This window comes from Epinephelus moara, chromosome 3 (genome assembly GCF_006386435.1).
Source record: "Epinephelus moara isolate mb chromosome 3, YSFRI_EMoa_1.0, whole genome shotgun sequence".
NCBI classification, from domain to species: Eukaryota; Metazoa; Chordata; class Actinopteri; order Perciformes; family Serranidae; genus Epinephelus; species Epinephelus moara.
This window is the reverse complement of record NC_065508.1, coordinates 32488037-32511789: the sequence shown is the minus strand read 5'-3', so window position 1 is coordinate 32511789 and position 23753 is coordinate 32488037. Positions and strand designations below refer to the sequence as shown.

At 38.4% G+C, this 23753-nt stretch overlaps 1 protein-coding gene across 15 annotated transcripts in view; it reads left to right on the top strand.

Annotated features, from left to right (window-relative positions):
- The first annotated feature begins 3643 nt into the window (after positions 1-3643).
- msi2b (musashi RNA-binding protein 2b) overlaps positions 3644-23753 on the top strand; it is a 299715-nt gene continuing 279605 nt past the window's right edge. For 7 of the 15 annotated variants that reach the window (XM_050034947.1, XM_050034904.1, XM_050034937.1 and 4 more), the window contains exons 1-5: positions 3647-3829; positions 4154-4194; positions 4487-4568; positions 5107-5191; positions 17598-17639. In XM_050034947.1, coding sequence (XP_049890904.1) covers positions 3768-3829; positions 4154-4194; positions 4487-4568; positions 5107-5191; positions 17598-17639 — 312 coding nt within the window. In that variant the 5' untranslated portion in view covers positions 3647-3767. Of the gene's footprint in view, positions 3830-4153; positions 4195-4486; positions 4569-5106; positions 5192-17597; positions 17640-23753 lie in introns of all 15 variants that reach the window. The other 8 variants (XM_050034912.1, XM_050034896.1, XM_050034929.1 and 5 more) reach the window with 5 other exon arrangements.

Genomic DNA, 23753 nt, shown 5'->3' with positions numbered 1-23753 from the left:
CTTTAAGTTTCACTTTAAAATATCAGTATTAGAAGTCATTTGTCATCCCCCATATTTATATCTCCAGACATTTAAAGGTTAAAAATATATTTTATGATTCATGCACAGATTATATGTAGGAATCTGTGCAGAGAGAAAGGGGTTAGACACCATCCAAAAACAATTTCTCCAAGGTCAAGTGAGGATTCTGAGGGTGTAAAATGATTACTGCAACAGGAAACAGGATGCCTCTTCTCAAAAACAGCATCTCATAACACTGTCAGCGAGTCTATTGCTTCTCTCACTTTCTTTTTCCCCTCAGCTCTTTCACACACTATCAATTTTACTTCTCTCTCGATCCCCAAATCCTCCAGTTTTCATGCAAAAGGCTCGGTTAGTTACAAGCTTTTTTGCATGCTGAGTTTCCTCTCTATTGAGAGGCGGGTTCATCTTTCAGAACTGAATACAGGCTGCACTGATACAACTATATGATTTTAGAAATCTTTGCGTTTTTTCCTGGATTCGAAAGTGAATGCTGAATTATGATAGATGAGTTCAAAGCGTGCGGGATATAAAAAGGTGTCTATTTCTTGGAATTCTTCATCCCCTCATTAATCAGGACGTCTTCAGCAGCTGTCACCTTTTTAAATGCTTCCAAGCCATGATGATGTTACTGTGTGATCGGCATCAGTCTTAAGGAAATGTGTTTGTACACACTTTGTAGGAAAAACATAACCCTTTCTCTTTCCTCCTCACTCGATACTAAACGCTCAGCTGCTCTGAAAGCATAGCTGTCAGGGCGCCTAAACTTGCTTTAAAAAGGATAAACATTTTGGGCACTTTCATTTGGCAGTGGTGGCTGCTCAGATTAAAGGAAAACACAGCTTTATTTAAAAATCTATACATTTTTCTCCTTCAATCAGTGTACAAAAAGATCTAAAGACCCAAACCTTGAACTGTTGTTGTCTAGATCTTTGCTGAAATATGATATGCTTCTTGACTCCAGTGCAAATCTTTTAAATAGAACTGGGCATGTCTTTGGCATCAGGCTGTTCTGGGTTCAAACCTGGTCCACAACCCTTGATCAGATATTGTAAAATGTCACACCAAATGTACCCTTTCTGTCATGTTTGACTTTGCTCTCTTCATGGTACAACCACAGTGAATAGAAAGGCCATGATAACAATGTTCAAAAGGCAGAATAATTCACAACCACACTGTGAAACCTGGGACCCCTGATTTATTTGAGCATAAAACAGAAGTTGCTCTTCATGTGTTAAATCCACTATGATTTTTGCACACCTTGTGATCGCTTTAAAGCCTGTTGTTCCTTAGAGCTCATATTCCGCATCAATTTATAACCTCTCTCACTCTTCTCTCTCTCTCTCTCTCTCTCTCTCTCTCTGTCTTTCTGCAGCTGCATGAGTGGATGCAATTTTCTCACATTCACATATTCAGCCTATGCTGTAGGACCCTGTCACACATTTGACAACTTATAGAAAATGCAACACTAAGATAATCTTTAATGCATCACCAAAATGGCATGGGACAGAACAATAGTGCACAGGAGGTAGAATAAGTAATAGTGTTTCACTCAAGGTGTCATATTTCCATTTTCTGTGACAGTCCTGCGCTACGAGGAATTTCCACCATTTGCCTCTCTGCCTTCGTTTCAGAGATACAGACAGCTGCAATGTGGAGTGTCCCCTAACTAATGACAGAGTTTTAGCTGTTAAACTGTCAAAAGTCTTGTTATTTGGGTTTTATCTAAGTCATTGTTTCAAAAACATGCTGCCTGGCTAGATAAGAAATTCCCTCTGGTGGTGCCCTGAACAGTCAGCACAGGCGGGCCTATTCACAAAACTTCACTGAATGTGGAAAATGAAATAGGATCACTAGTCACGTTTCATGCAGAGCTTGGGATGTTTTGTTGTAATTATTCTCACCCTAAGATTATTAAAAACTGCATTTATAAAGAACTTATTGTCTGTGAACAGTTATGTGGCACAAACACATGTATAATACATCATTTAAAACACAATACATGAGATTTTTTCTTATATTCTATTGATAGCATACTGTGCAAATAATGTGTATCAAAAACATAATTTTCCAACTGCAAATGTCACACATGTTCATGTAGTCATTAATATTCTCATCCTGCTTTTTTTCTCTTCTTTTTTGGGGTCATGAGGGGCAGAGGTAGTATATCTCCACAGAGGCAGGGCTGGCAGCTCATTACAGGTCATCTACTTGAAAAGATGCATAATTACACCACTGCATGTATGGATACTATACTTTATTGATCCCCATAGGATAATTCTTTGTTGGCTTTCATAAAGGGTGAAAGGGTCAGCTACAGAGATTCGGTATTTTGCTCAGCTCAGGATCACAGGATCTGAACCTGCTGGAACACAGATTTAATGGCTCAGTCAGGACACTTTTTCTAATAATGAGGCCACGTTACTGCATACAGCTGGACACCTTTTGGATACATTTCTATATCTGATCTTTGTATTCTGAGCTGGATCTGAAAATTATGGCATGTTTTATTCAATATGTACATTATAACATTGTTCATCGGTAGACTTGGCATTATAGCATGAATGTACATGTTTAAAGGTGGGAGGCCCATTATATGTGCACATATGGCAGTTGGAATTGAAATGCACTAACCAAAAATCACGTCTTATTGGACAAATGTGTGATACATTACTTTACAATGACATTGTTAGTCACCTTAAAAAAAAAAGAAGGTATTTCAAGTGATTACTACATTCAGTAGTTACTGTAAGCTATCATTTGTTGTTCACCAGCATGCATTCGTTCACTATTTTTTTCAATAAAACAAGATGCCAGCTGACTGATGCTGCACATTATAACATAATATAGTATAATATAATATTTTAAAATTTGCTTTACATTGTATACAACTTTTAGCTGAATAAAACTCTGCTTATCTCCTTGTGAGCCATAACAATCAAGCATGCTTTCCCTCAATATTTTTTTCATAAAATATGCCAGTTGAGTGATGCTGCACATATAATATTTTACATTTAGTTTTACATTGTATGCAAGTTTAAGCTGAATAAAAATCTGCTTATCTCTTGTCTTTGATTTGTTGTAGTTGTTCTCTGTAAAGCGTCTTTGAGTATCCAGAAAAGTGCTGTATCTATCCAATGTATTATTATTTCTGTCATTATCAATATTATCAATAAAACACTTGTGAGCCATAGCAATCAGAATAATTCAAATATAACATGCAAATAAGACTTGCCCCACTTTTTTAGCTTCTTTCTGAGGGACTATATTGCACGGCGGAGGAATATTATTGCAATTAGTAAAAGTAATCACGCTGCTGCTCTGCAAAGGTTTACTTGTCGGTTGAATAATGATACGCAAACGTTGCTAATTAAGAATAACATTTCTTGAACAAAGATTTTTTTCTTTAATGTTATGTGTCCACTGATTTAGAAGAGCAATAAGCCACTTTCACCTCTAGTGGCTTAGTGCTTAATTAAATGACAAATCGGAGGATTGGTTTGCAGATTGCCTGAATTGACGTCAATTGGATTGGTTAGGTGACAGAGGCAGGCTCCGCCCCCTGTGGGCCAAGGTAGAGCATGCTGAGAGAGGGAGGAGGGAGCAGGGGGCTGAGCTGATCCCACGTGTGACGCTTTCATTCCCGGCTCAGTAATATTCTCATAGCGGGGCTTTGCATATCTCCTGCCGTATCTGTGTGTGTCTGTCACTGTTACTGTAGTCCCAGCCTATAGTTTGAAATAGATATGGAAGGAGACGGGAGTCAAGCCACATCCGGAAGCCTAAATGATTCACAACATGACCCGGGGTAAGAATCTTTCTAAATTTAATCCTAAGGTACGATTTTTTTCATGTTACAACATCTTGGAGAGGACTTCGACTGCCGTGCTGGATTCGTCCCCACAGTACGCACTTAAACCGTGCACGGGTCTGTTTCCAGATTCAGTTTAAAGACCTCAGCTTTTGTAGCAAGAGTGGCCTCCCCCTTTTATGTAGATAGACTATAATTACCAAGCGCGAATGTGTTTTCATAGTCTTCCTTTATCCTTTAAGGTCGCTTTTAGAAGTAGTTAGTCGTCAAAATGGCCGAACTGACATCTGGACTCACTTCTGTTGTGTTTTCCCCTTACAGTAAAATGTTTATCGGTGGCCTCAGCTGGCAAACCTCACCAGGTGAGACTGTTATTCTCTTTTACACCGTATCCAGTATTTCTTGTTGTTTTGTCGCTGTGACTGAGTGCTCGTTGTAGCTGCTGGCGGTGTATGTGCGAATGTGCACTGTGCAGTAGTGTACTGTATGGGATATCTCACTAGTGTGTGCGCACGATGTTATTTTTGATCTCCGTCCATCTGAAGTCCTCTATTCGACCCCTATGCGCATCGCGGGGTGTTTTTTGCAATACAGTGACAACAGCATGCCCATATGTTTCTGTCAAATGACCCGACATATTTTCTCTATTCACAGACAGCCTTAGAGACTATTTTAGTAAATTCGGAGAAATAAGAGAATGTATGGTGATGAGAGACCCCACGACAAAACGCTCAAGGTAAATACAGGGCTTTCCTACTTTTCCTTTGCAGTGCATGTGACGATATCGCTTACTTTGTCCGTGTTTAGTGTTAATCCAGCGTGTATGTGTGTTTCTGTGTCCGCGCGCGCATGTGTTCGTGTGTGTCCCTGTGTGCGCGCGCCTGCGTGTGGTTTCACAGCAAGCCAGATAAGCTTAAATGCTCACTGCTGTAAAGCTGCAGCCGAATGCAATTTGACATTGACTTTGTGACTGCAGCACAATGTTGGTGTAGTGTCGTCTCACATTGTAACATAGCAAATAATGATCAGCAGTGTCCCCAGTTTCTGTTTCCAATCTGCCACAGGACGTCCATAATGTGGATTTTTTAATACATTTACACAGAAATATTGCAACAATATTAAGGTCATATGAATATTAAGCCTGCTGTTATGTGTTTTATCATGGCGATTCACAATATTTATATTTTTTAAATTTGTATTTGCAAAAAAACAGGTTATTTTGTGTGTATACATTTTAATATTGTTGTTTTTTTGTCTCTGTCTTTGTTTTGCAGAGGATTTGGGTTTGTTACGTTTACAGATGCTGCCAGTGTAGATAAAGTCTTAGCTCAACAACACCACGAATTAGACTCAAAGACGGTGAGTTAATTTGATCTACACTTACATAAGTGTTTCTTCCTTGTTGACTGTTTGCACTGCTCTGCCAGTGGAGACCCCCCTGTCATAACTGTGTGACTTTTTACTGCCTCAAGGCCTTGTGGGTAAACACCTCTTAGGTTAACAGGCTGTGTGGATCAAGGTCATGCATAAAGGCTAAATGCATGATGGTCCCTTCAACACTAAGCTTAGCAATAAAACACAACTCCGGGCTGAATATTATATGTGTTCACTTTCACTTCTGTGGATGAATGAGGCGGACACGCCCCCTTCTTCGCTGCAGCCACATGTGCAGTGTGCACATATCTCATGTTCCACTGAAGGGCGTGCTGTCTCAGGCGCGTTGCCTCGCTACTGTTTGACCCGGCAGATATTGCATTGTATCACGCCTGATGCACTGATACTGCAAGTGTGAGAAATAGCAAACAACACATATGCCCTGATGTCAAAATCAAAGTCCTGTACAGTACTGTGAGTACACTAAACAAAAGAAGAGTTAACTTTTGAAACAACAAAGCTGTCATGCAAACTAAGTAGTTACTGTCATGTTAAATAATTTCATTATATAAATATAGCAGAGTAACAGAAATCCATGACCATTATAAATGCATGTTTAGTTTGAAATAATAGTCTGAATTGACTTGCATAAATAAGGCAATTGATCCACAGACACACACGTACACCCATGTGCTCATTTCCGAAAAACTTTGAACTATTGTGGATTCTACTTGCCCTTTGAAATTTGTCAGTGGATGAATAATTAAAGATGCTAGTCATTTTTGAGAGATGTCTGTAGTGATGGATTAGACAGGGTTCAGCTGAAATCGTATTTGTCTGGGATTTCTGCTCGCTAGGTGGTAATATCCAGATATGCCAACATAGCTTTGGAAATGGAATAGTGCACGTTGAGGAAACATAGTGCTTCCTCGGCTGAAGGCAACTCTAGATGGAGGAATATTTTGAAGGATTTTGAAAGACAAATAGATTGTGCTTAGAGATACTCTAAATTTGTACAGGATATGGTGAGTAAGTTTAAGATTTGTGGTCCGTTGTATATTCTTCAGCTCAAGTGTGATTGGCACAGAACTTGTTCTCTCTCTCTCTCTCTTTTTTTTTTTACCTTACCTTATTTCCCTCCAGTTCTTCAACTGCAAAGTTTCTACTAATGCAGCTGCTCTTTTTTTCATTATTATTATTAGAGAGCTCTGAGTTTTCTGGCCAGTTTTCAGAGCAGCTCAGTGATGGAGGCTTTACTTCTCCCAATGGGCTTATGGGTTTAGTATTTCTACTGGTCTAAAAATGAGTTATTTACCATTATATAAAAAAGACACGCATACCTTTCTAGAATTATTGATAACACTAAGTCAAAATGCATTATGGGGCAAAAAGATGGCAGGCATACAGTTGATAATTAGTTTTCTCTTCCCCTCAACCTATCAGATCCATCCTCTTATGTAATTTTAAATCTCAGGTGGGTCAGTCTAACTCAAACGTTATGCTTTAGTTGTGCTTTAGTGCTCCTGTGTGTTATGGGAATAAGAGCGATGAGGACATTCAGCGGCCTCTCTGTTGTGATTCGGTGAATATAGAGAGAAGACAAAGTTCTTGGCAGTGAAATGACCAATAAGTCCGACTGATGGCGTTGCAAATATCTATAGAGGAGAATATGTAGCAGCAGGTTAGGGGGCTGTTTGAAGGGGCAATGATACAGACATACTTTGATGCAGATCTGGAGCAGTTTGACAACTTCAAGCTTGACATTTTGGATGAACAACTTTGTGACAGCTTGACAGCATATAAATATATATACAGCAAAGGTCGGAGGGATATGCGTGAGGGAGGGTTGCACATAAAAATATACTTACACCTGGGACTTGTCCTGTGCAGCCCCAGTCTTTTACTGATGCCCGATAAATGGAGCAGTCGTTGGTTCAATGCCTTGCCCGAGGGCACTTTGAGAGTATTGGCAGCAGGAAACCGCTGAATTCCTTGTACGTTTAAAATGATTCTATTAAGATATTCATTGGATTTAACTTGATGACCTCATGCTCATAGCAGCACAGTCTCAATCTGCTGCTGCTACTTCTGTGTTGCAGCTGACTTATTGATTGCAAAATAGTTTTTTTCACCCATAAGGAAAAGGTCTTTGGTACTTTTTTCTTATATTAAAGTTACTAAACTTTCCCCTGCAGCTTATACATACTGCTGTTATCAGAATGTAGAATATGCTTGACCTATTTTCTTATGTATTATGCTGGAGTTAAAACACAGGGTTTTCTTGCTGCTATGAAGCATATTAAGTGGCATGCAAAATCTCTAATGTCAAATTACCATTTTGAGATGAGCCACCTCTGTTTTATCTCCAAAAGATACACACAGTTTTGCGGCGACAGATGTGTACATAAACAGTTGTATTATATCACACTTATTGTAGGCTATAGGTCATATTTGGCAGACTTATGTCATGCACTTCAGATCTGACAGTGCCTCACCCTGCGAACGGAGCAGTGACATTTTAAGGTCTGACATCCAATCATCATTTTCTCTGAATTGTGGCTTTAGTGCACAAGCGCAGCAAAGTTCTCCAAACTTGTTGCACATCTGTCCTTACCTAATTGGCATGTCACTTGGGGCTTGTTGTGAAACCTTTCCTTTTTTATTATATTTATCATTACCTCTGTCAGGTAGTCTCTCTCCTAAAAAAAATCTATATGTTGTGTGGAAGTGGATTTTCATTCCAGATTTGTTAAGGTATTTTTTTTTTGCCTTTGTTAGATAGCATACAGTAGAGAGCTGACAGGAAATGAAGGGAGAGAGCGGCCTGGCCAGACTCGATCAGGGGACGTTGTGATTACATGGTCGGCGTCTTAAACCCCTGGGCCACCAGGCTGCCTCAAATAAATGTATTTTAATGACCATTAACATAATCATATTGGATGGTGACTTTTACACAGTCTATATTTAAAAAGATACAGAGCCAAATTAGTTTTGCATTCCTGTCTGATGTTAATGAAACAATTTGTTTTGTGCATGATTTATTTGCTTCGTTTCCCTGGCCATGTATTTTGTCTCCATACCCTCAAACTAGAAATATATTGATGATACTAATAGTCCCGTAATAATATAACTAATGGCTTCCTCATAATAAATAACAAAGTGAAGCTATGTGTTTTTTTGCTTGACATTTTTGTAATCGGATGAGTGTTTGACAGTGTAATTGACACGCCAAAGATCTTGAGTCAAATACATGCAGAAATTGATATTTCCTAGCTGCTAATGTGCTGTTGTTTATCCGTCGGCGTGCAATAGAAGATTACAAACCTGAGGCAGCTGTCTGTGTTGTTTTCCTCACTATTAGTCATTGGGCTGTATCTGCTGTGCTGTTGTATATCTTAACGCTCACACTATCAAGATCGCATTGCATTAGGATCTATCATATCTCTTTATAAAGTTGCTCAGCACGAATGTGTAGAATGAAGCGGTCCAGCAAATGTGGATGGTTCTTGATGTGTTTGCAGATGTTGGTTTGATATAACCCTCCTACTTTTTTGTGGTGCTTGAATGAATTCGTACCAATGTTTATGTCCTTAGTAACCTTGGAGGGAGTGAGTGGCTGGAGGTGCTGTGACTGTGAACAAGTTGAGTCATATTATTCGTACAGGGGAAGTGGAAATCATGCTTAATTTGCATTTTTTTTTACTTGTTTATCTCATACAGATATAGTTGGGTATCTGAATAAAATTAATGAGGCTTTCTGACAACCACAAACACACAGTATAGTAATTATTGTTAAATAATATTAGTTAAAAAGCAAATGAAAAGGGGCTATTCATGCTTTGATTGCACTGATGCCTCACAGAGAATTTCAGTATGGAACATCATTTTAGCCAGTGGCACCCCCGGAAGTTTTTAATAGGGGTGGCCAGATGGGGCCACTCAAAGTCTTGGGGTGGCACCAAAACCAAAAGCCATAACTGAATTTCAGGAATTCTTTTGTGCTTTTGTAGTACATAGGCTAGTTAAAAAATATGTCAGTATGAGAGTTAAGAAATCTAATACTGATATACTGTGCACGTCAGTTTACAGTTAATATTAGTAATTATATGATGTGCATAGACCAGTACCAGAATACCACTCAGGTATCTTGAGGTGAACGTTCAAGGGACCCCTTTGAAAATCCCCATGCCAATTTTTCCCTCACTAAAGTTTAGCAGAAATTTGAAGCCTTTTTTGCCCCCTTTCAGACAAGCTCGTATAACATGGTGACATGGCATAGCTTAAAAATGCATGTGCAACAGAACCCTTAAAGATAGTAATGTCAGCCTCCAATTATTTTTTATCAAGGGGGCCAGCGGGGCAGCAATTGGGGCCCCTCTTGGGGGCGCCACTGATTTAAGCCTAACATTTCCCTGTTGTTTAGATTAATAGAGCTGTAGAATCAATGTAACATTCACAACAATGCCAGGATATGCGACGACAGGCAAACCATCACAGTCTTCCTCTTTTCTTTTTTGTATTGTTTTTTTTTTTTTTTTTTTTTTTTGTAACCGTGTGCTCTGCCTTTTGTCCGGTTATGAAAACACTCAGACGAGGATGAATGTGAATGAGACATATGGAGAAGCACAGCCCGGGGCTTCAAAACACACATGCTGGTAATTCAGAACATATTTACCATTTTTCATGATGCTTTGTTCGGTTAAGAAATATGCAACTCACAGCATCTGTTCCTGAAGATGTTTCGAGGCGGCCCGGTATGAACAGGAGAGATCATAGTACATGATTTTGCATTTGAGACGTAACAGTTGAGAGCTTAACAAGGCAGCAGATTGATTCCAGGTTGGCATCTTTTATTGTTTTATGTAAAGTGGTTATATAAAACAAAATAAAATAAAATTAGATAAAATATTCATCAGGGACCTAGCAAAGGTCATGTTTGAATGCAAGATATGAATTTATCATGACTGTGTGACACCATTCATCTGCGTTTAAACAGCATAGATACAGTTTCAATCCTAATTTCTTGCAACCTGTAAAACTCATAAACATCTACATTGTAAGGTAAACATATTCTGTGTTACTGAATGACCAGGTCAGCCCATACACACCGTTTTGATGTTTTTAAGAGAGGCAGGAAACAAGCCAAGAGGAAAGGAGAAGAAAAAGCATGGATGAGCAGCTGCTCTGGGCACATCTAAATTCATCAGATAGGATTTGGAAGTAAAGTCAAATCAGTGAGCTCAACTCTGACTTGCTCTTGTTTAAGTATAGCAGGTGCTCTGTCTTCTGCAGTTAATTATGGCTGAAGGCGTTATTAGTTCATGCTGTATCTGTCTCTTGTCGGTACATACAGAACATCAGATGTTTGTCAAGGCAGTAATGTAATATCTTGTGTAATACCACTGAATCTGGATCATACTCATAATGGTGTTGCATATTTATTTTTAGAAAAAAAAAAAAGATGTCCAATTTCCTCGTTGAGCGTGAGATTTGGTAGCATTCTCATTATTGATTTGATGAGCATAACAAACTGCCTTTTCGAGGTGTTATTCCACTGCAAAAAAAAAAAAAAAAAATCAGTAAAAGATTGACAGCACAGATATTAGACATTTTATGTTTTAATTTCTTGTCTAGTCCGTTGGTATCACACGGGCACACCTGTGGACCTGCTCGCACACTTAAGTTGGGAAAAGCTGCAAGCTTTGATAAGCCTTTTCCTTTTAGCTTAAACACCACATCATCATGCTAGTGTAGATATGTCTTAAGAGAGAGGAAGAGAGTTTACCCAGGAGCCGCATTAATATATGAAATCCTTTTATAAGATGTGAACTTAAGATATAGGCTGTTTCTCTGCCCTGATCTCCCACAGTCGCATGCAGAAGCAGCCCACAGAGACCCTGTAGTAAAAGGCTGTGGAAGATAAAAGATGGCGGGGTGGGGTTTGAAAGGGTGGGGGGGGGTTCCTCTTCGTCTGTTCTCATTTATTATATTGACATATCAGGTTGTATGATGTCTTGAGGATATCCACTTTTGTCCTGCGTGAGATCATGTTTCATCATGTAAGAAAGGTGTACTGAAATTATTAATTTGAACAAGTCCTGTCAGGGTGATGTAAAGAGGCTATAAGGTGAGCAAATACTTACCAATACTCTGGAGAGGCCCGTTTTGCTTTAGACTGAGGACAAAGCTCTTGACACTGACTACAGCTGTGTGAGATACGACATCTTTAGCATGCCACTAGTCATGCTCTTGTTCACCGCATGAACTGAACTGTGTAAACTTGCCTAGATGCTATCTGAGATACCCACATTGCAAATGGCACACATACCATAATTGCAGAGCCCTTTGAAAATGACATCACATTAGAGGCTGCCAGTCAATTGTACATAACAAGTACGGGTGCCATTAGATGGTTACAGTAATTTTAAGAAAAAAGGACCCCGAAGTATACGGCCTACAGTATAGTTGTATATAACAAATGCCTGTAATAATCATACCCTTATTACTCGTAAGAATAATTCTCTTCTTACAAAGAACGCACTGAGTGCATTTACAGTTGCATTAGTATCCCAGTTTAGTTCTTAATAGGGATATGAGGTCTCCATGTAACTTGAGGTACCTGGTTATTTACATCCCTGTATACAGGATTCTAACAATATCCAGGTTTCTGATTGCCTGTGTGCAGCTGTGTCTTGATGTCTCGCTATCCTAGTCACTATGCTCTGTACAGACAAAGAATGTTCAGAAACCTGGAAAAAGTGTTTACATGCCACAGTATCCTAGTTTCTATCGGAGTAATCCAGGTAGCATGTTTTTATCCAGGTTTCTGAAACCAAGAAAGGATGTACAAAACATAGCCGGAATACTCCAAAATCCTGAACATAACCAGGATACCAGTGTGCATGTAAACACAAATAATGATGTGGAATTTGTCATGTGTAAATTGGGTCTGGCAGGAGTATAAACGTATGGTTTTGTTGTGGCTCATTCATTAAAAACAAGTGCAAGGTCAACTCCTGAGTGGCTGTTTTTCAGTGATGCATTTTGATTGCAGTTTGCATTTGAACACTTTTTACTTGGGCTGCAACTGCAATTGTTTTCATTTTTTAATTTGTAGATTATTCTTTCAAGTAATAAATGAATCGATTAATAGTTTGACCTATATAACTTAAAAAAGTAAAAATAATAGTTAAATAAATTAAAAAAAAACCCAAAACACCCGTTGCAGTTGTCTGGAGCCCAAGCTGAAGTCCTCAAATGTCTTGTTTTGTCTGATCAACATGGAAAAGCGTCAAGGTTTCACTTTGGAGGAGCTTAACAAGAGGTAGTTTGTTTGGATTTTTACACCTCAGTGCCGATGAGCCGTGGCTAGAGGCGTTTTTTACGTTAGGGGACATACGTACATACGGACAGACAACCCCTAACGTACATACGTCACGTTCTTGTGAACGGGATATCTCAAGAATGCTTTGAAGGAATATCCTCAAATTTGGCACAAACGTCCACTTGGACCTCTGGATGAACTGATTAGATTTTTGTGGTCAAAGGTCACTGTGACCTTGTTCATCTCATTGTCATAAACACAATATCTCACAAACACCTTGAAGAAATGTCTTCAAATTTGGCACAAATTGAAATTATGGTGATTGTAAAGATCTTCTGTGCTGTCGGGTTGAACGTGTGTGTGAAGCATCCATGTTTTGTATCGTCTTTATAGCAACATCCATATTAGAAGCATTGCCAGCTGTCATGGCTACATATGAGTCTGGGCATTCATGGATGTAAACTGTAACGTCAACTTGACTGGTTTGTGGAGGCATACAGCTGCAAGACGATAATTGTAGTTTATTTAAAATTTACCTCAACGATTATTTAATCATTAAAATAGTTGCAGATTAATTTAATTTGGATTGACTAAATGACTAATCTTTGCAGTTCTACATTATACTGTCAAACACAGCCATTTTGGTCTTATCCCCCAGATGTGTTTAAGTACTGCCTCTACTTTGCAACATGTAGAATACCATGCTTATAACAAAGACAACAGTGGACACTGTTGGTGTACATAAATCAAGTCAGTCCTTGTAAAGTTTTTTTTCTTTATTCCTTAATGAATTTTACAAACCCAACGACCTTCATACTTCCACTGTATTAAACAGTACACACAAAGTAAATTCCAGGTGTTTACCTGCTTAATAGTGCTGGTTTCCTTCGTTTTAGCAGCTAATCTGGCAACCAATTAAACGTAATGTTCAAAGGTGGAGTACATTCATATTCAGAGCAGACTGTTCATTCAGCTCCAAGTCAGGTTTCTAAATTTCTATGTTCTGTTTGGTTTGTATGCGCAGCTTGTGATGTTTCCACGATAAAGACATTTCCAAGAGGGGGATTAATAAAGTACTTTTACTGCTACTAGATGATAACTACAGCTGGATGGGAGGTCTAGCTTTCGTCTCCAGAGTTATGTGTTCTTAATTTATGCGTTTTAATGTGCTTTTTTGTACATATTCCCTAAAAATTGCCTTCTCTACTTTGACATCAGCTTGTGATTTTTCCTAGAAACCATTTTTAAAAGAGTAACCACCAAGAGAGTATGCCTAAACTTGTTGCGTTAAGATGATGTAGGTGGAGAATGTGAAAATTACACTGAAAGCCATAGCACAGAAAGGACAAGAGAGTGTTTCTTTTCCCCCAACCTATTAAGAAAAGTACTGTCTTGAAAAAAAAAGATGGACCGAAACATGCACAGTTGATCACTAGTTTTTTGTAATTAGTGTTAAAAAATGTAAGGTATTGATAGATGAAACAGACTTGAGAGGAATAACATTTGCAAGTACTGTGTGTGGTACTACTGAAACAAGTGCACTACCCAGGTCCGGTTGACTGATCCTAAACCCTGATGGTATGTGTGTTACATAACAAAAATGTTTCAGGAAGGAAGTATCAGGTGAAACAGAGACAACACAGTCTCTGGTTCAAAGGCACAGTTATCCAGCGAGAAGGGCAGTGCATATTTTATTTCTTGGCGTTACGTGTGAAGGCACTTTGTACATAAAAATCACATGCACATGAATATGTAAAGCAAAGGGAAACAATTGCTACATCTCCCCTCCTCGTGTTCAGATTTCTCAAAGGAGTCATTCATCATAAGTTGTGACCTAAAAAGGTGCTGCTACAGGATTTCTCAGAAGGATTGGTTAGTAAGTCCTCCTTGCCTAATTTGGTTGCATTGCTCTGAGTGTGATTTAAACAATCGGCAGTTTCATAGCCTCATTTTGAACACAATTCTGTGCATATAATTGCCTCTTTTTGATAATTGTAGTATTTTCAACAGACAGAAAGCTATATGACCTCCACTGCTGCTGTATTTAAGTGCTCTCTTATGCATGGTGAACAGGAAGCTTCGTAGTGAATAGAAATTCTCAGCAGGACCGAAAAACAATTAGTTTACGCAGTGTTGAAATGAGGTTTGATGTGTATTGTATAGGCTTAAAAAGTACGATACATTACCAAGTATGTAGGACTTTGGTATTCAAAGCATAATGTGTTGTCTTTGCTCAAATAGGGTGCACAAAATAATTGAGTTTGAATTGGTTATGCCGGGGGCTAAGTGCTAAAACAAATCTTTAAATGAAATTCATTACAAGCAGGGTTGCCATACCCAGGTGTTATTGAATTCATTTCTCATTTTGACTTGATTTAGAAAGATAACAGTAATAACTGAGACTGACAGAAAAGATGACAATGACATTGCACATCATGGTTTCCCTTCAAACACATTAAATCGTAGTCAGTCTCATTGGCTTAATTGATCTGTGCAGATGGTGTCTTTTTGTTCTCGCGTTCTTTAATTCACTTTCTTTCCATTGTTTTTCTCAGCAGGAAGAGATATCTTTTTCTTAAATATATCCATCTGTGCTCAAGGAGTAGCTCTTATGAATGCTGAGAATTGGCACACTAATTGCAGATTTTTCACTGTAACACGCAGCAAAATATGGAACATAAAAATGATTCTCTATTAAACACATTCTGTTAATACCATGTCAAAAAACACATTTTTATCTCATTTCTTAAATTTTCGTTGGTATCCAGGCAAGGACAATTTAGGATGACATTGCTGTTTGAGATAGCTCCCCCTCATTGTGAGTGCAAGGTCGATGAGACCCCCCACCACATACCTTCATACCAGTGAAATTAACGAGGAAAATGTAGCTAATGAGATAACAAGCGCAAGATGGAGAAACAGGCTGATCTGACGCATCCTCCTGGTTATTTGGCAATATCTGGAGGCGTCAGCGGCCTCAGACTCTCATTTTCTCCCTGTCATATTCAATCAGCCATTCCTGCCTAAAATAAAAGTGAGCCTCTGCTGCGACCATGACCAGCAGAATGGTGGCGTGGCTGGCCTCAACACTAACTTTTCCTTTCTTTTTTGTCTTTGAGGCAGTTGTGGTTCTTTTTTTGGTATATATCAGTGGACAGCAGCGGAAGATAATATTTGGTAGCTCCAATATTTTGGCCAGTAATCAGCAGTAATTAATATGTGCTTTAAAGTCCATTGCCAAATGCAATGAATATTGTGCCTGGACTGTGTCATTGAACTCCATCAATTGTAGAAAATTGGATACAGTAGGTAATGAGGTCAGTGATATTGGCCAGGTCTTATCAAACCCTCATAAGCGGAGACACCTCAGGTGAAAATATAGTTTTTCATGGTCTGGCCAATTTAGAGGTTTTGAGCTATTTTGCTTCCATAGCTTGTCTTTTTTTTTAGACTAGTGGTGGGAAAACACTGAAAATACACATTTAGGTGTTTCTTTAGTTTACCTTACTGCTCTGGAATCTATGCAGAAAGCACATATTTAATTAGATAATGCATCATTTGCATAAATAAACATAAAATTTCAGAAAACTAACGCAAAAAAGTCTTTATATAAGTATAGTCCACTGTACTTAAAGGCCATTTACTCAATTGTTTTTTTTCTCATACTTTGAGCTGGAAATCTCCACTTCAGTAGCACGTACATACAGTGTACTTTCCAGTTTTATTTCTATCTATATTCTGAAGGTTTTCACAGAGTGGTCCGTTAATATATAATTTATAATTTATAGCCTGATTTATAGAACATATTGTTCCTTAAAACATGGCAAAAGATTTTTATGGCTGTTGACAAGAATTTTCTGATTCATTTTCTGGAGAGATAAAAACAGATATCCAAAATCCCCTCAGCAAAAACCTTTGACTCTAGTATGCCAACAAAATGAAATAAGAATTTTACTTGGCATTATCCAATATTCAGATTTATGCTGTGGAAATGTATTCAAATTAGTGCATGTTTAATTAGATAAGGCCTTATTTGCATAATCAAACATAATGTCAGAAAACTAACTAAAAAAAAGAATTGTCTTAATGTAAGTAATCAGTCAGGGAAGTTTCATGATTAGTGAAAAGTTTTACCCTATTCACCTGAGGTGTCTCCCCATTGTAACGAATTTTGTTCTGCCATTAGTCAGTGCTTGTATAATTTTTTGAAGTGGAGTGTATTTTGTTTTAACCTAAAGCCCTGCTGCCCAGTGACAATCCTGACAGACCTACCCAACTTGTAATCAAAGCAGTTATTGGGCCAAATCGCTGCACCAGTCTAATTATTGGCTTTTGCAGAGTAGGAATTAATGTACTGACTAATAAGGTTCTGTCATTGCATGGTGCATTTAATGATAGCTTACAAATAATGGTCAGTGGGAACAAATTGATTTAATAATGCTGAATAAAATGATTGGTTGGTGTTGGTACTGCTGCTATTTGGGTACAAGGATGCTAAGCTACACATAGCTATACTTAAGTAAAAAATAACTCACCCTAACCTTAACCAGAGGTGGGGGCCCCGGAGGAAAAATGACAAAAGTCAGGTTTTATGTACCAAAGCCTTTGTGCTCCTAAAAAATTCTCCTTCCTACATTCTTATCACCACTTTGTTGGGCCATTCATGTGCACTTAATTTGTAATTGCAATAATTTTGACAGCTCTTGAATGCAGCGTTAGTGTCAAAAAAATGCTCCTCAAATTCAAAGCAGACTGTCTGTATAGCCACAGGCTGATTATGCAGCTTTTCTTAAATCTTAATGGCTCAGATAAATTGCAATCATTGTGAAAATATCACATTTTAATACATTAAGTTTTGAATATGTATAACTGCTATTAAAATCCTAGTATTTATTCCTGACCACAGAGGATTTAGAAATGTTACCATGTGAAAGCTTGCACTCTGGGGTCCCTTTTCTGGGCTTACAGTGTTAGACATGTTTCCAACACCTGTTCATTGCTTTTTACTCTCAGAATATGACAGATTTTCTTTTAACAACAATTTTGCTATTCTTTTCTCATTCTCAGATTGATCCTAAGGTTGCCTTTCCACGTCGCGCCCAGCCTAAGGTAAGAATAAATTGGTCACTAACCCCGCTCAAAGAAAATGATTATGTCTCATGTCACTAGCTTACCTAATTTTGTGTGCTCACACAGCAGATACAAAGAGGAAGTGGATGTCTGTTTGTTATTGTAGAGAAATACCTAGTGTGGCTCCGTTGTTCTCACCTTGTCTATGCTATTTCACCAAAGCAATTAAAGTTGGACATATTAGACTTAAAGGAAACATTCAGCATGATTGAGGTTATGTTGGTTTTTTTGTATCACCTCATTGTTTTATATCCAAGTCATTTCTTTCCTGTGCGTTTATGCTTCTATCTGCATTTCATCCCTCATTATAGTTGTTTTTAATGTCTCACTATGTCAAAATAATCCCATGCCAATTTTAGTCTGCAATAGCATGAATCAAGCTTTATTGTGTGTTAATGCAGAGCATAAGTGTGAAACCATTTACATTGGTGACTCATCTGTTGGCATGACGTGGTTGTGACTGACAGGAGGCGGGCTCTGGCTGCAGAGAATGTTAGGGATTGGTTTCATTCAGGTGTGGAAAGGAGGACATCTAAGGAAGTGGAATCAAGATCCCCCTGTCTTATGTTGGCTGTTAAAGTGTAGAGAGTAATTACAGAGTTTTATTTTTTAGTCAGTAGTCTGATAATAGTAAGAAATGATTGGTGACTTCTCATTGACAGTGATGAATGACATTTACTGGGGTGAATTATAAGTCTGTTGAGTTGAATGGGATTGAATGGCACAAGTGATTAAGAAATATCTTTAATTGTGGTGCATGCATGTCGAAATGGTCACAATTAGCATTGAAACAATGGGTGATTTAAAAGATAAGCCAATCACGGAGGAAGTGTTGTACGAGCTCATGATGCGTATTATCTTTTTCCTTTTCTTGATTACTGGTCTTGAGCAGTTCTATTGATGATTAAATATTCAGCGTGTGCAGATGGTGCTGTGGCGTATAGTCGAGGGCTTTGGTGACATGCCCTCTCACACCATCCCCCCAGCTTTAGTGTGAAGGCTATAGCAGAGTACAGTGTAGCGCTATTCAACATCGCTATCAGGGCTTTTTCCACCTAAACCAGGTGGAAATCGATAATAGATTTTCTCCTTCCCACTGGATCAGAGAGAGGCATTGTTAAAGAGTTGGTCAGGTTTCAAATGAGGAATTGGCAGTGCAGGCTTTCAAAGCCAGAGCACATGGTGACTTAAGGATATCGGCATATGGTTGAGAAACTACCAGTGTTTCTCCACGTTTCCTTACACGCCAAGTGTATCACTTTAACTTCGTCTGTTCGGAGCCTTGCTCGTGAAAGCCGAAGGTGCAATAAAACAGCTCAGATGGTTGATGATGCTTCCAGTTTTTAAGTGAACAAGAAACTCCTCTTGCTGTCGTGGTTATTGTTAATCTTTTTTTTAAACAGTGTTATACTCTTTTTTTTTTTTTTTGTAGCAGTTACTCAGAGAGGGAAATACAATATTTTTGAGCTGTTACAGGTCTTAAACATATTTGTCATTCTACCTTGCGTGGTTCATAACTCAGTGTAATAATGACACCATAACAGAATTTGTGGCCCTGCAAAAGCCTTGTACCAATGATTTATAAAATGGCTATAGGGCAAGCTTGTTAGAGAAGAAAAAATGGTTGTATTGAATGTGGATTATAAAGGATCTTAAAGCAATGGGATTAAGCCAGATAGATTAACATTGCATGGGTTTGTACTTTATGTTCAATTGATTTAAGACCTTTAAAAGAAGTCCCATTCTGAGGTTCCCATTTAGAAAGTCCTCTCTGTTTTGCATTTGCTTTCTTTTGTCCCTCTTTCCCCTCCACTGTCTGCCCGCCCGGCTGCTTATGCAGCTGTTGAATAGGCTTCGTTCTTGTTTAAAGAAGCTCGCCTTGGCAGGTGCCTCGGTGGCACGGGCTTCGGGGAGCAAATCGTGACGAGACCAATCAGCGTTAATTTTCTCACGGCTAACAATGACCTCACAAGTAACCCTGCCAATGACCTCCCGCTGCTGAATGCTGCAGTATGGTAAAACTATACAGTATGTACAGCACGTAGAGTAATGCTGAAAACAGACAGGAAGTGAAGGTGAACACAGAGGACATTTCACTGTAAACAACTGAAGGTGTTTGCACCGGGATGACAGGATCACAGGAAAAACAACTTGTATCAGCAGGCATAACTGACACTGCCCCAAAGCATGGACATTTCCATTATAAAGAGACGGTCAGAAACAGACAGGGAGAAGTTTGGCAACAAATAATCATTAGGCTATATTGAAAAAGACAGCCGGCAATCATTTCATTTAAATGTCATGTATGACAAAGTCACCGTGCTCAGAGGATCTGTATAGGTACCTACAATTCTTTAGAATTTTTAAGTGAAACATTTATATTTATTAGGCCATTATTGCGCCTGAATTGTAGATTATTGTCATGATAAAATATAATTGTGACAAATCAGTCACTGTGTTCGGATTACATCTGCTTTGCCTCTTGTCTTTGGCCATCTTCTGAGAGGATAACCGCAGGTCCTATANCAGAGGATCTGTATAGGTACCTACAATTCTTTAGAATTTTTAAGTGAAACATTTATATTTATTAGGCCATTATTGCGCCTGAATTGTAGGTTATTGTCATGATAAAATATAATTGTGACAAATCAGTCAGTTCGGATTACATCTGCTTTGCCCCTTGTCTTTGGCCATCTTCTGAGAGGATAACCGCAGGTCCTATAGGTCCAGGTCCCTCAAAGAAAACATGCTAAAGAAAAGCAAACTGGCACATGCACATTTCTTATGAGTTTTGTCACGAAATTAAAGCTTCTCCTAAGACTTAAAAGTGAACATTTTGTAATAGAAATAGCTGTGCTTAGAAGCCGTGTCAAAGGTATCAATGCAGACGAGTCCACAGATATTCATGGATTAGGTTTCTTCTGTTGATGATTGACAAATGAGAAATAAAAGGATTAAACAATGATGTGATGCAAGGTGCATTATGCACATTCATTTATACCTTGTCTCCTCCTAGCCTGTTCAGCTTGGTTGGGGTTAGCAATGGTTTTATTAGACAGGCAGCTAAAAGTAGCTTTAGAATTCCAGGATTTCAGCATACAGAAAAAAATATTTAATTTAATGGCATTCTTGCAATAAAGATATGATATAATGATTATGGTTGAACTTATTTCTGAAAATATGGATATGAATACAGATATGATAAACAAAATATTTTCATCACCTTATCTTTATGCCTCCACGCAGGCGACAGCCACGGCCAGAGGCATTATGTTTTCGGGTTGTCCGTCCGTCTATCCCATTCTCATGAACTCCTGGAGTTCTTTAAATTTGACATAAACATCCACTGTGACTGAAGGAATAACTGATTAAAATTTGGGGGTCAAAAGTCACTGTGACCTCACAAACCACATTTCGGGCCATAACTCAAGAATTCCTTTGCTAATTATGACACACAAAGGTCTAATAGGATAAAATGATGATGATGAATTTCCAAAAGGTCAAAGGTCAACCCTCTTTGCTTCCTTTCCATGGATGACAAGCAGGACAGGGTGTTGCCTGTTTCTCTGGGAGTCCAACACTAGCTCATTGGTTTTGCTGATATTGAGATGCACCATGTGACAAAACTTGAAATATTAAGTCTTAAAATTCTAGTTTTGCTATGATAGCATGACATGACATGTTGGATCCCAGGATATTGGTTAGGGGATGTGGCTTCTTATAAGCGTTAAAGCTCAGAGGCATTTCTTTTTTTCTGAGATTGGTCCTTATGCATCTCATCTCATTATCAATGTAGATATTCGATGCTGGTTTAAACTAGAGATGCACCAATTTATCGGTTGCACATTCGTGACGGTCGATACTCACCTTGTTATTTGGGCAAATAAGATGGCATTCACCTATGGCAGTGGCCGGTGTTTTTCCGTTGTGTCACATCAATTATGCGCAGGCTTAGGAGCAGCGCTCAAGACTAACAGTGTTTCGTCGTCTCGTCGTCCCAGGGACAATAGAAAACGTGTTTGGGAGGAACAGATTTTTGCTGGAACGCCGCTGGGACAAAAGAATACAGTAAACTCACTATGGACACATCAGGGGATGCATCCTATTTTTTTTCTCTGATGATACAGTTCTTTGTCGACAAAGGCAGGGAGAGAGCTAGTTAGCAGGCAGCTGGTGGACGGAACTATCTGCTGATGGAAGTTGCATTGAGTTACTTTATGATGCGTTAAAGCTCTGTTCATCAGAAATGACTATTGTGCAAAGGTAAATTATAGTGCTCTTCTGATGTGTTCAAATGTAATCTTGTAATATATAGTTTTTCAAGAGAAACCTGAATAAATACAGTTGTGTGAAGGAACAATTTGTTGATGTTTTTCCAGCAATATAAAATGAATATTAGAGACGAAATTATTATTATATATATATATGTGTGTATATGTATGTGTGTATATATATATATATATATATATATATGTATATATATATATATATTGAAAAGGCTTTTGAAGCAGTTTTGTTTTTAAATGTTTTTCGTGTGAAAGAAGGTTATTTAAATTAAATTAAATAAATGTGTATGAATCTGTGCTCATTCAAATGTAGTGTAATGAAGGACTGAATGACTTTAAAACAATTACGTTTTTTCTTTTTTCATGATGAAGATTTCCTTATTTCCCTGGAATTAAAGGGGAATAAATGACAACAAAGACAAAATAAACAATGATAAAAAAAACCCCCATTGGCCCAGAACATCACTATTGATGCATCTCTGGTTTAAGAATCTGCCTCACCAATTATGTGGCAGTTACTGTGTGATTTCTTTTTATTCCCTGAATCTCAAGAAACCAAATATTATTTTTCATAAAAATGTAATAATTTCTGTTTCTATAGGCGAAGCGTCGTAAAGCTAAAACTAGTGAAGTACAGTTTCTGTAGTTTGGTCAAAACTTGATTTTTAAAAACAAAGTTAATATATTCTTAAGTCTATCTGAATGCAATTCCCACATGTCACAGGTATAGGATGTTGAAAGAGTCCTTGGTCAGTGCAATAATTCTTCTGTTTTTACTGTCCATAAAGGAACCCTTCTTGCATGTCTACAGTGAAATAAATATAGGGCAAAATATGCTGTCATTGTTCTAAGTAAAATTGGATTAGTTGAAGCTAATATGAGGCCTCAGCAGTCAAAGATGTTTGAACCCAACCTTTACCTCCAGCTGGATTCTGTTATACATAAAAAAAATTCTACTTTTTACACCAAAATGATTCAAGTGTTGTTTTATATGCCCAGTCCTTAGTTTTTCCTTTCTATTGAGCCTGTTGTGATACTGTTTTAAAAAAAACCCACATGCCTTTTTAGTATTGTGGCTGTGTATAGAAAGTGGTAAAGAAGACAGAGATGAGATGATGCTGTTTCCTTGTTTGATATTTTCCAGTAAGGTTCATACTGAAAGATGTAAACGAGGCTTGCTCTCAGTTTCCTGGAGAAATCAAAGCGACGGTTTCCGCCGACATTGCTCAAGATTTACCACTCAACTGTTGGCGTCATTACCGCTGCTGCCGCTGCTTTTGTTTCCCACAGTGGAGTCGCACACAACCATGGCATGTCCCAGCATGATTTTAATTGCCAGTGGGACTGTGGCCACTTCAGTGGGAGATGAGTTCTGATGGCTTGTTATGGAAATGAAAGGAAGGAGCAGCATCCATTTACAGAGCAATGGGCGTAACCCTTTCCTTGCACCTCATAAAGGGATTTGCCGTGTAAGCCATCCCGAGCAGGTTGTCACTGTGTCTCTGGCAGTCTTTAGGATGCAGAAAGAAAGACTCTATCTGTGCACAAATAGATGTGTACTGGACGGAAGCAGCTGTGACAACACTTCCAGAAATTCTGTTTATTTTGTTTGCAATGACAGTTTTCTTTCCTGAAACTTCTCGTATTAAACTGCTTGCGTTAATGTCAGTGAGGAGGAAGACGAGCTGTGTTAGTACACTGGTTGAGGTAATTCTGGGCTATCAGTCAAAAATACCATCTAAGCACTGCCCCAAATCTTCCTCCAGCCTGTGACAGCTGTGACTGTGGCTTCCCTGTTTGTGGCCTG